The sequence below is a fragment of the Chlorocebus sabaeus genome, chromosome 20 (assembly GCF_047675955.1).
Source record: "Chlorocebus sabaeus isolate Y175 chromosome 20, mChlSab1.0.hap1, whole genome shotgun sequence".
In the NCBI taxonomy this organism is placed as follows: Eukaryota; Metazoa; Chordata; class Mammalia; order Primates; family Cercopithecidae; genus Chlorocebus; species Chlorocebus sabaeus.
Genome location: NC_132923.1, coordinates 74,556,088 through 74,569,461, shown reverse-complemented (window position 1 = coordinate 74,569,461; position 13,374 = coordinate 74,556,088). Strand labels below are relative to the sequence as shown.

Sequence of the window (13,374 nt, the reverse complement as noted above, 5' to 3'; positions counted from 1 at the left end):
AGCTACTCAGGAGGCTGAGGCAGGAGAACCGCTTGAAACCCGGGAGGTGGAGGTTGTGTGTGAGTGCACCATTGCACTCCAGCCTAGGCAACAAGAGCAAAACTCCGTCTCAGATTAAAAAAATAATATAATAGAAATAAAAATAAATAAATAAATAAAATCCCTGGCTTAGCTGTGGGACCTTGGAAGTCATATAACCTTTTTGATCCTTACTTGTTCTATTATAAAATGGGAGTAAAAGGGGACTGGCCCCTTACCTTCATGGTTCTACAGAGTGAGGTCCTTACACACCTGCTTCTTCCTCTAAGGTGGGGGCAAGGGAGACGGTATCCATTGCTTTGATCCTAACATGGGTGTGGTGCCAGGCTTGCATATCCTCTGATCACTTTTCTAGAGCAGAATCAGTGGAATCTTTTGTGGCTAAAACACTTTTATAAATCAGAGTATCTCCTTTGCCTGTGAGATCTTCAAGAAAATCTGGAGAAAGATCCTAATATTAAGGAACAGAGGGGTGGATTTTGTTTTTTGTTTTTGTTTGGTTGGTTGGTTTCTTTTGAGACAGAGTGGGCCAGCCTGTGGCCCAGGCTGGAGTGTAGTTGCATGATCTCAGCTTGCCACAACCTCCACCTCCTGGGTTCAAGCAATTCTCCTGCCTCAGCCTCCCAAGTAGCTGGGATTACAGGCGCGGGCCACCATGCCTAGCTAATTTTTGTATTTTTAGTAGAGACAGGGTTTTGCCGTGTTGGCCAGCCTGGTCTTGAACTCTTGACCTCAGGTGATCCGTCCATCTCGGCCTCCCAAAGTGCTGGGATTACAGGTGTGAGCCACTGCGCCCAGCCGAGTGGTGGGTTTTGAATGAAGGGCTGAGAAAGACCTTAGTTCATTAATTCAATTAAGAATAAGTGACAGGAGTTTTGATCAACATCCACATATTGGTTCTTTTTATTTTTTTCCTGTGTTTGCGACAGGATCTCACTCCAGTGCTGAGGCTGGAGTGCAGTGGTGCAATCACAGCTCACTGCAGCCTCAACCTCTGGGGCTCAGGTGATTCTCCCACCTCAGCCACTGAGTAGCTGGGACTACAGGCACGTGCCACCACGCCAGGCTAATTTTTTGTATTTTTTCGTAGACACAGGGTTTTGCCATATTGCCCAGGCTGGTCTCAAACTCCTGGGCTCAAGTGATCCACCTGCCTCGGCCTCCCAAAGTACTGGGATTACAGGCGTGAGACACTGGCCCTGGCCCTACATATTGGTTCTTTAGGGAACAACTATTTGTCAGATCAGCTAAAGATAAAATAACAGAAACGAGTTGGGTAAGAAATAAACACTGATGCATTGATTGTTTTTACTTCTAGGGCTCTTTTGCAAAGGAGAGTAAAATGGCTTTGAAAAATGCTTACGGGTTGTTCCACCACGGGTCTTACAGCCTCTCTCATAACTTGGGAAAATGTGCCTGTGCCAATATCCCTTGATTAAAAGTAGAGTCACTATGTATTTAAATCTCTGTAAACCATGAAGGTGTGAAGGAGCAAATGCGTATTTTCTTGTTTTCGGTCTCTTGACCCAGAGGTACACTTCAAGGAAAACAGTAATGACTATAGAATTAAACGTCAGGGCTCGAGACGAATGGAAACATGCCATCCACCACCTTCATTTTATTGATGAAGAAACAGAGGCCCTGAGCATCAAACTGACTTGCCCAATATTTCACAGACGAGGGTCCTGGGAATAGAACCTTCAATTCCCATTCTACATGCTTTTCACACTCTGCCTAAAGTCCTCTCAAACCACAGGGGCATCGTGAGCCTAAGTCACAGAGTCTGATGACAGCCACTCATGGTGCATTGCTTAATGATGTGTGGGAAGTGCCTCTGAGCCCCCGGCCTGCATTCTTGTGCATATCCACGGGCTCCACTTCCTCAGTGTGACTCATCACTTCAGGCAGCAGTGCTTGGGTAAAGGAGAGAACACCCAGAGGAAAGGGGCCCTGGCCTGCACACTCACACCACTGCCTCACACTGTGCACTGTACACTCACACCACTGCCTCACACTATGCACTGTACACTCACATCACTCACACCCCTGCACACTCACACCACTGCCTCACACTGCACACTCACACCACTGCACACTCACACCACTGACTCACACTGCACACTCACACCACTAAACACTCACACCACTGACTCACACTGCACACTCACACCACTGCACACTCACACCACTGACTCACACTGCACACTCACACCACTGCACACTCACACCACTGCCTCACGCTGCACACTCACACCACTGCACTCACACCACTGCCTCACACTGCACACTCACACCACTGCACACTCACACCACTGCCTCACACTGCACACTCACACCACTGCACACTCACACCACTGCCTTACACTGTGCACTGCACACTCACACCACTGCACACTCACACCACTGCTTTACACTGTGCACTCACACCCCTGCACACTCACACCACTGCACTCACACCACTGCCTCACACTGCACACTCACCCCTGCACACTCACACCACTGCCTCACACTGTGCACTGCACACTCACACCACTGCACTCACACCACTGACTCACACTGCACACTCACACCATTGCACACTCACACCACTGACTCACACTGCACACTCACACCACTGCCTCACACTGCACAATCACACCAGTGCCTTACACTGTGCACTCACAACTCATACCACTGCACATTAACACCACTGACTCACACTGCACACACACACCACTTGCACCATTGCACACTCATACCACTGCCTCACAGTGTGTGCTCACAACACTCACACCACTGCACGTTCACACCACTGCCTCACACTGCAAACTCACAACACTCACACTACTGTACACTCACACCACTGCCTCATACTGTGCACTGCACATTCACACCATTCACACCACTACACACTCCCACCACTGCCTCACACTGTGCACTGTATACTCACACCACTTGAACCACTGCACACTCACACCACTGCCTCACACAGCACACCCACAACACACCATTGCACATTCACACCACTGCCTCACACTGTACACTACACCACTGTACACTCACACCACTGCCTCACACTGTGCATTGTATACTCACACCACTGCACACTCTCACCACTGCCTCACACTGCACACTCACACCACTCACACCACTGCACACTCACACCACTGACTCACACTGCACACTCACACCACTGCCTCACACTGCACACTCACACCACTAAACACTCATACCACTGCCTCACACTGTGCACTTTATGCTCACACCACTGCACACTCACACCACTGCCTCACACTGCACACTCACACCACTGTACACTCACACCACTGCCTCACACTGCACACTCACACCACTGCCTCACACTGTGCACTGCACACTCACACCACTGCCTCACACTGCACACTCACACCACTGCCTCACACTGTGCACCGCACACTCACACCACTGCACACTCACACCACTGCCTCACACTGTGCATTGTATACTCACACCACTGCACACTCTCACTGCTGCCTCACACTGCACACTCACACCATTCACATCACTGCACGCCCACACTACTGCCTCACACTGTAAACTGCACACTTACACCACTGCAAGGGACTAAAGTCACCCTGGCAGAGTTAATGTCTTAAACAGAAGGGAAATCTTTACATGACAATGAAAAATTACAGTACCAAGAGCTGGTCCGTGGTGGTCCCAGTTTCTGGCAGATGCTGGCTCAGTGCCTGGCATGCATTAAGAAATTCTTCTGAGGGTTTATATCTAAAGAAAACAAATATATATACACACATATTTACATAATAATTCTTCATGTTGATAAACAAGACTTTCACTCTCCTCCTCTTTCACATCTCAGCAGCTCAAAAATCCAACCTGGGCAACTGCCCTAGGAGGGGGCGTGCTTCAGAAATTCAGAGTGACCATGGTGTGTGCCGATGTGACTTGGCTTCTGAACGCTTCTGAAGATGAGCCAAGTGTGTCGCCCATTTAATCCTGCTTTTGTCAGGGGCTGGGGCCGATAACCAAAGCATTTAGGTGGGGGGTTGTGGTAGGGGGTGGTGGACAGGCCCAGCTGCATTTCCTGGCATGCTGGGAAGGGGAGGGCTGTCTTTCTGACTTTGGACCACATATTTTCTGCCTGGGAGGCTGGAAAAAAAAAATCAAAGAATCCAATCCATACCAGAAAATTTCTTTGGGTTATTCTTCCATGGAGGACATCATAAGTACTAAAAGAGTCAGTAATATGAGACTCGTTGAAGCTGGGGTGTCCACAGTGACAAGCACTCTTCCCGTATTAGTCTGAAGGAAGGTTCAGCACCATGAGGCCTCAGGTGAGGCTTAAAGACACTGGACACAAAGAAGCCGACTCACTTGGCCTGTCCTTATCTTGCTGCCACGTTGGAGCAGCCCTGACCTGGGTGACAATCGGCTCCCGTTCACTGTTCACCACTCCTCTGGCAGCCAGGCTGGAGATGGTGATAGTGATGATAATGGTAAAAACCGTCTTGTTTCTACCATTTACTGAGAGCCTAGTATGTGGGAGGTGCTGTGCCAAGCATTTACTTGCTTTTTCTCATGTAGTTCTCGATCAAACCTATCAAGTTGCTATTATGCACATTTGACAGATGAGGAAACTGAGGCAACCACAGCTCAAGGACTTTGCCTAAAGTAACACCGTGGCAGAGGCAGGAATTGAGTCCAGGTATGCCTGACTCCAAAGGCAATGCTCTTCTTTTCCTCCCATATGACCTTCCATCACTTTACTTCTATTATTTTTTCTTAAAAAATTAAATATTATAATTAAAATAGAGACAGAGTCTCACTCCGTTGCCCAGGCTAGTCTCGAACTCCTAACCTCAAGGGATCCTCCCACCTCAGCTTCCCAAAGTGCTGGGATTACAGCTGTGAGCCATGGTGCCTGGCTGCTCCCATCACTTTAAAAGACACATCACTGGCCAGGCACTTGTAGCGCACACCTGTAATCCCAGCACTTCGGGAGGCTGAAGCGGGTGGATCACAAGGTCAGGCGTTCAAGATCAGCCTGGCCAACATAGTGAAACCCCATTTCTACTAAAAAATACAAAAAAAAAAAGCTGGGCATGGTGGTGGGCGCCTGTAGTCCCAGCTACTGGGGAGGCTGAAGCAGCAGAATCACTTGAACCCGGGAGGCAGAGGTTGCAGTGAGCCGATATTGTGCCACTTCACTCCAGCCCGGGTGACAGTGCAAGACTCTGTCTCAAAAAAAAAAAAAAAAAAAAAGACACATCACTTTAAAAGCCAGCATGGTCAACAGGACAGGCAGAAAAGCTTATGGGTAACAGTCAGAAGGACTGGGGCTGGGGTCCCTGCTCTGCTGGCTGCATCCCTGCACTTCCCTAAGTCTCTGTTTCCACATCTGTACAGTGTGGTGGTCACAATAACTTCTACCCTGCAGGACTGTTGAAAGGATACTTGTAAAGTCCTTCACAGTTTAGCGCTAGGTAAATGTTGACTTTATACATAGACACCGGCTGTGACAGTACATTCCACGAAAGCAGGAGCTATATATCTGCCTCATTTAATCAGTGCACAGTGTGGGCATGAAACAGAGACTTAAACAACACTGGCGAGTGGATGGGTACACGAATGAACAAATGATCGCATGAGCGGGTGGATATATGCCCTTGCCCTTTTTCAGAGGAATAAGTGCCTGCGTTTGTGTCCATTTACTCACCTCTCAGCCTTGGAGTGGGGGACTTCTTCCTCAGCCCCACTTTCCTGGGCAGCATGGCAGGCGCCCTCGGGGATGCCCTGCCCAGCCTCGAAGGTGAGGTGGGCGTCTTTGACATGCCTGTGGTCTGGGCCATCACACTTCTTCTCAGCCTCACTGTCAGACAAGTCCTCTGGGGAGCTGTCCTCACCGCTGGTCTCCTCACTCGAGGTGGTCTCATACCTGGGGTAGGAAACAAAGGTCACTCGTCCTGTCTTTCCTGCCCAGTGCCCATGTCAACACCAGTGAGAGCTGGGCAGGCCTCGGGTCACACTCCGCAGCTTGCTAACCTCCTCCCCGACTCTCTACACCTGCCGGCAGGGTGACAGGCTCCCAGGAATCTTAGTGTCGGAAAGACTGCAGTCTTTCTGACTGCATGGTGCAGGGAGGCTATTTGGGGAGACTCAATTAACTGTGCTCATTGTCAAAATAATTAACTGTGCTCACTGCAGCAAACCCACCAGTAGCCTGTCCCCTCATTGGTTGATGCATTTGGTGATCCGGACAGGCCATCACAACGTTCTCATGAAAGCGTTTGCTTGTGGAATCCTAATGTTAGGTCCGGAGAGGGGCCCAACTCCAGGCAAACATCCCCACCTCCACCCTGAGTTCGCCAAGTTGCCTGCAAATCTTCACATCTCTGGGTGAGAGCGAGTCCTCCCTTCAGCCTGTGCCAGCCCAGCTTGCACGTGGCAGGGCATGAACTCCTCCACACCTACATCCAGCGCTCCGTGGGATACCCCAACACAACATCTGCCTGCCTTCACTGCAACCTGTTTGAACTATTGCTTGGAGCAAAAACAGGGAGAGCACAGGCCACGTGACTCATGGTCCTCTTTCCTGGTAGTGACCCTTATGTTCAATTATAAGTGACTCTGTTGAGTTGGCAGACCAGAGGCCAGAGGCCAGAGGCCATGGAGGAAAGTCCTGGAAGATTTATTGACTCCTCTACTGATATTCAACAGGAGATCCCTGATGGAGAATGCTGGTGGTAAGATGATTTCACATTCTTGGGCCACTGGACACAGCCACAGGGAAAGGTGGCCATGGCTTCCACTGAACCCCCTAAGGACCCTTCTCTGAATGGTGGCCTCTACATAAAACCCCTGTGCTCAATGGATTTGCAAACCCAGTCTACTCCCTGGTATGCTTATATTCTGTCTCACTTAAACCCTAGATATTTCTTCCTCTATTATGCAGGAACAACCTTTCACGTTTGTGATTAACAGAGTGGAGGGCATATTACATTTCCCAAACAGTACTCATCTTGGAACTGCTTCCATAAAAACTTTGCCTGGAAGTTCACTTATTCATTCAACAGGAATGTATTGAGCACCTACTATGTGCCGGGGCAGTTCTAAATCCTATACCAAAGTCCCTGCCTGCCCTAGTGGAGCTTATATTCTAGTAGGGAGAGTCAGAAAATGAACATGTAAACAAATATTACATTCAGGTGGTGACAAAAAAATGAATAAAATAAAAAAAAGAGCCATGGGATAGAAGGATAAGAGGAGTGGCTACTTTAATTAGCGCAGAAGTTCCTAACATTAGTGGTACATTAGAATCATTTGAGGATGTTTAGAATTCCCAGTATGTGGACTGCACCCAGACTGATTAAACCAGAGTGTTCAGGGAAAGGACCCAGACACTGGGATGTTTTAAAAGCTCCCCTGGTGTTTCCAGCGTGCAACCAAGGCTGAGAATCACTGCACTGGAGTAACAAATGCTGAATGTCCAGGAGAGGAGGCCTTTAGCAGGGCAACGGCAAGTGCCAGGGCCCTGAGATGGGCCTGAGCTCAGCCCATTGGAGGGAGGGAAGGAACGGCAGTGGCAGGGACTAAGGCTGAGCAGAGCCATGATTTGGTTCTTCCAGGTTTGGATGCAGAGTGGGGACCGCTGGGGTTGTTTAAGCTGGGGAGAGACGTGATCTACACTAGGCTTTGAGATTAGGCTGATTCTCCTTTTCTGTACATGAACTGTGAAAGCACACAATCCCGTGTCAGATGTTAGTGGAAGTGGGAACAGCAACTCGCCTGTGACACCCAGTTTATCATTTCTTTTTCTTTTCTTTTTTTTTGAGACTGAGTCTTGCTCTGTCGCCCAGGATGGAATGCAGTGACACAATCTTGGCAACTCACTGCAACCTCTGCCTCCTGGATTCAAGCGACTCTCCTGCCTCAGTCTCCTGTGTAGCTGGGACTACCAGATGTGTGCCCCCACACCCAGCTAATTTTGTATTTTCAGTAGAGATGGGGTTTCACCATGTTGGTCAGGCTGATCTTGAAATCCTGGCCTCAGGTGATCTGTCCACCTCAGCCTTCCAAAGCGCTGGGATTACAGGCATGAGCCACCGCACCCGGCCCCAGTTCATTTCTGACATTTCCCCTTGTTGGCGTTTAATGTCTTCCCTTCTGGTGTGACTCAAATTAGCAGGGATCCTGAGCTCTCTGGGCAGCCTTCAGGGTTTGGGCTTCCTTGCCTAACAGAACCTATCTCAGCACATCAGTATTTCATCTTTACTTCTGTTATCTGTGAGCTAAAGGCTGGGACCTTTATTTATTTGACTTTTCAATCTCCACGACCGAGCGTACTGTTGGCATTTAATAAGTGTTCGTTGAACATTCAATTCTCTAGAATTTATAAGGTTTTGTTCATGTTCTACGTCAATAGTCTAGTCGTTTTTCTTCATCCCCAAACACTTGGGCTTGACTTGCAGGAAGTTAAAGGAAGAAAAAAATTAAATGGATGAAATTTGAAGTTCCATGAATTAACAAAGTTTGTTACTAGTTTCAGTTTTATGGTTCAAGTTAAATGCCTTCCTCTAAGGGCCTGTATACCCCCAAAACTCCCAGAAGCCACCTGGAGTCCTGGCCCTGGGGAAGACCAAAGCCAAGACATATTAAAAGCAGAGGTTCCAACAGACCACCACAGCTGGCAGGAAGCCAAACACATGCAAACCCGAGATGGAGTTGTAAAGGGCCATTGAAATTAATTCCCTTGAAGAGGAATGAAAACCAGATGCCTCCCCCTAGGAAAAGAGAGTGTGAAGGACCATAGCCGGAGAGGTAGCAAGAAAGGCAGTCTGAGCTTCACAAGCGATGCTTACCCACCGTTAACCCCAACAAACTGAAGGTTCTTTTTGGTTCCATTACCTCCTGCACGGAAGCCATAGTCTTTCTTTTTCATTATGGATTTAAGGCTGGTCGACGGGGAGATCTCTAGGCAGACACAACATCACAGGTTAGAATGATCTTGGGGACGCATGGCAATGTATCAAAACCAGGATATTACTTTGAGGGGACAAGGATTGCCGGTGTGTGGAGAGGTAAGGGAAGGACAGGGAACCAGATCATGTAAATCAGTGTTTTGGGGACCTCTTGGGGGAGCCTTGCTTTCTGCTCAATGTCGGGAGAACTGTCTCTGTTAACGATGCCCCTCTAGGTGTGGATGAAGAACAATGTGGCGTAGGTGTCATTGCTGTCCTTGTCTTACGGCTGGGAAATCTGAGGCCCAGACTTGCTCAGTGAATGGCAGTGCAGGAGAAGAACTTAGGCCTCTGGACTCATGGTCCAGCACCCACTTCTGCTCAAGGGCATCTCAGTGGTCCTTCCTGGCTCACAAATGCATGTTGACACTAGGGTTGTGGGAGTGGTGATGACACCGTGCTCACAGTAGACACATGAGCAAGGACACAGATCTTGCATTGTGCTCCACAGGACAGGAGGCGGTTCCCAACCGGCAAGGCTAGAACTAGCACCGAAACAACGAGAAAGCAGCCAAATCGTGATTTGTGGTAGGAAGCAGACTTGCATGCTGCCCAGCAAAGCAAAATGTGGTTCCACTTTACCCAACAGTGAAGAGGGTTTGATCTGTTACAAGAGGAAGTGCTGCTCAGCCGAAGGGCCCAGTTCCATATGTGAGCAGCACTCAATCTCCTGCCCCTGTACACACACAAGCACGTACACACACACATGCATGCAGAGAAAATATTCAGTGAACTATACCAGATATCAATATAATGTTCCTCCAAAACCAGGCTATAGAAAACTTCCACTGTGCAAGAACCAGAGAGGAACACAGGAATGCAAAAGCCCAGGAAGAGGTTTGGAGTCCACGCAGCAGGGCCATTGTTGGCCCCAGACACTGCCTTTGCACAATGCAAATGAGAACAGCCCCCTCTGGGTGGATGCGGTGCTGCAGTGCAAGGCTTGGCAAATGGAGTGTAGGCTGGCTTTCAACTTTCATTTGCCCTCCCTGGCTGCCATCTTTGTGCCCTGTGCTATCCATACAGCTGTAGGCAGTGGCCTCACAGTCAGACCCAACCTTAGAGCAAAGGCAAGAGTAGAGGTCCCGAGCCTCCACTGTCATACACATTAGTTTTTATTCCACTGGGTTTCTGGAAGTACTAAAATCTTTTATTCTTTTTTCTTTCTTTCTTTTTTTTTTTTTGAGATGGAGTCTCGCTCTGTCACCCAGGCTGGAGTGCAATGGTGTGATCTCAGCTCACTGCAACCTCTGCCTCCGAGGTTCAAGCGATTCTCCTGCCTCAGCCTTCCAAGTAGCTGGGATTACAGGGCGCCCACCACCATGCCCGGCTAATTTTTGTATTTTTGGTAGAGATGGGGTTTCGCCATGTTGACCAGGCTGGTCTTGAACTCCTGATCTCAGGTGATCTGCCCACCTTGGCCTCCCAAAGCGCTGGGATTACAGGCCTGAGCCACTGCTCCCAGCTGCTAAAATCTTTTTAAAAGCACATTAATATAATGAAAACCTTGTTCTCTCTGCCTCATCATGTGAAGGAGAAAGGGCTCCCTGTCTCAGGCCCCTGTATTGACGGTATTTACCCATCGGCGGGGAGGAGGAGGAGGCCGGCGGCTCCTTGGGTGGGGGAGCCTGGGCCGAGTAGGCTGACAGCAGCAGGTTGAGGGAGCTCAGCAACTGGCTCTGGATGCTGCTGAGCTTGGAGGCCGGCTGCTTGATGGCACTGGCCAGCTCTGGGTACCCGTGCTCCAGGCAGTTCCACTGCTCCTGCAGGAGCTCCTGGATCTTCTTCACGTACTGCCCAATAGTGGCATCTGTTGGCGAGCTCGGTGGCCTTCCCTGGCGCTCCTTCCCTGGGAGATCGGAATTGGCCTCCTCTCTCCCTGCTGGGGGAGTCTTTCTGTCGCTGCCCCACAGAAAGCCTCCTGCTCCCCTGGTTCCTCCCTGAGGGCCTCCTTCCTGTTCAGTGCCTGCTTCTTCAATCCTGAGTTCAGTGGAGAGGAAGCTATGTACAGAGGGGGTAAGGACTTGCTCGGGTCCCTGTGGCAGTGACAGCTGGGGCACATGTTCTGCTGGGCTCTGATCCCCTTGTTTATGACCATCTGGCCCCCATAGGAGGCCATTTTCCTCTCCTCGGTGTCCCCAGCTTTCAGACTCCATGCTGCCTAGAAGGTTGACCTCAATGCCCTTGTCACACGACTCCCTGGTCAAGAGTCCATGGACAGGGTCAGTGTTCACCATGGCGTCCGTCTGGCCCTGAGTGTCTTTGGTGTTCTCTTGGTGAAGCTGTCCTTCCAGTTGGGCTACAGTGAACTCCAGCTCTCGAATTCTTTGCTCCCTAGCCTTGATTTCCTCTTTCTGCTGCTGGAGGGCAGCTCTGACCTGCACCAGTTCCTCGGTTCTTCCAGACAACTCTCCCTCCAGGGCCGAGACCTGCTGTTTCAGGCTGGAGATGCTGCCTGGATCCACCCTGGCAAGGCCCAGGCTTTCCTCCGTTACTCTGATGCCAATGCTTCTCACGTCCACCTCTACAGGTGGCGGGGGTGGAATCTCACTGATGTTGAGCTCGATTTCTTCCAGGAGGAGCTCATTCTCAGGGATGGGTGATGGCAGAGGAGGAGGGCTTGGTGTGGGGGAGCCGGGGGTGAACACCACCTCTGCTTTTCTGGCTTTGTGTTCATCTTCCTTGTCCTCTAGAACTACAAGCACATTCTGGAATGAGGAAGGAGGGCCTGGGAGAGGGAGGTGATTTGGAGCCTTCACCGTGCCCTCTGGAGGCTCAGCTCCCTCCTGGACCAGCTCCGGAATCCGAGTTGATGCTTGTGGGCTGGAGCTGTGGAAACCTGCCAATCCTTCTGCAGGGCCAAAGGTGCCATCGCAGACGCTGCCTTCACCCTGAAGGGGAGGGAGGGCAGGAGGGGCAGGAGGCCCCGGGCTGAGGCCTGGCTCCTCAGAAGCCCTGCTGTGCAGCAGCGTGGCAGGCATGCTGGATGCTCTCAATAGCTGGGGCCGTCCACTCCCAAGGGTGACCTCGGCATCCTCTGGTTCAGCAGCTTCCAACTGCCTGGTGGCCTCTGCCAACAGGGCCCTCCTGTGGTAGCTCACCTCACTCGCGCTGGTTGAGGCCTGGGAGGCATTACCAAGCGGCAGTGACTGGGTTTGCTCCTGTGTCCCAAGCGATGCCTTCCTTGGCACCACTGGGGACCAGTTTTGGGGCGGCGGGGCTGCAGGGGGGCGAGCCCCACTGTCAGGAAGGCTGAAGTTTCGGGGCAGAGTGCTAAACTTGGCCTGCTTGGCCCTTCTGTGGATAGGAATTCTTTTGATGGTGTTCCCCTTCTCGATGTCATCCACATACTTGAGGAAGTCCAGGTCTAAATGAAAGCCATATGGGGTCTCCACAGAGTAAGGGTGCCTCTTCGGAGGGTCTTTCTCTTCATCCCCCTGACAGGACTGGTCTTTGGCTGGGAGACATAAGACAAGTTAAAAAAAAAAAAAAGCAAAAAAAAAAAGCACAAAGTTAATTAAGCATTACAGGGCGATGAGGCCTAATATCTCTGATTTTAACTTAACACTATCACATGAGACTTCTCCTAAATGTTATAGCCTCTAAATTATGCCGAGATGCTCAGTCTTTTTGGCTGTATTGGGAAATCATCTTATTAAATCAATGTGTACTTAGCCAATGTCTGCAAGGAAATGGGGAGAGAATGGTTTCCAGTTTGCAGCACAACATCTGGATTACTACTAGGGAATCTGCCTGCAGACCAGCAAAACAAAATGGTCTCAAACTGCTTTTCTGGGTTTGAATCATATAATTGCTGAACTGAAGTGCCTAGGAATTTGCCAAATCAGGGTACTAATTGGCAATTACAGATATGGAAGATTTTGAAGGATAAGATACACAAGTAGTTCAGCAGTAAAAAAGAAATCTGCAAAAAAAAAAAACACCCTAACTTGCATGACTCAAATTGGTAGGAGTAAATCTTGCTAAAGCCGGAGGTATCAATGAGTTATGCCTTTTACATTATTTAAGCTTGTGCAGATGCCTGCGCCTCAGGTATGCACAGATCAGAGAGAACTGGAACAAGTAATCATGCACGGCCTACGCTCTTTGCATCTGAAAATTGCCTAGTGCTTAACAAACATGAAATTCACTTTCATAAACCCATGCCAAGTAAGAAAACACCTCCTTTGGTCAGGAACTCAGTGAAGAGAGGAAGGAAGGAAGGAGGGAAGGAAGGAAGGAAGGAAGGAAGGAAGGAAGGAAGGAAGGAAGGAAGGAAGGAAGGAAGGAAGGAAGGAAGGAAGGGAGTGGGAGAGAGGGAGGGACGCAGGGAGGAAGG

General features: G+C 49.8%; 1 protein-coding gene across 1 annotated transcript in view; it reads right to left on the bottom strand.

The window, feature by feature from the left end:
• KANK4 (KN motif and ankyrin repeat domains 4) overlaps window positions 1-13,374 on the bottom strand; it is a 90,866-nt gene that overhangs the window by 28,869 nt on the left and 48,623 nt on the right. The window contains exons 3-6 of the mRNA XM_007978519.3: window positions 10,615-12,492; window positions 8,877-8,988; window positions 5,735-5,953; window positions 3,696-3,783 (exon numbers count right to left, since the gene is read on the bottom strand). Of these exons, the coding sequence (XP_007976710.3) occupies window positions 3,696-3,783; window positions 5,735-5,953; window positions 8,877-8,988; window positions 10,615-12,492 (2,297 nt within the window). The remainder of the gene's footprint in view (window positions 1-3,695; window positions 3,784-5,734; window positions 5,954-8,876; window positions 8,989-10,614; window positions 12,493-13,374) is intronic.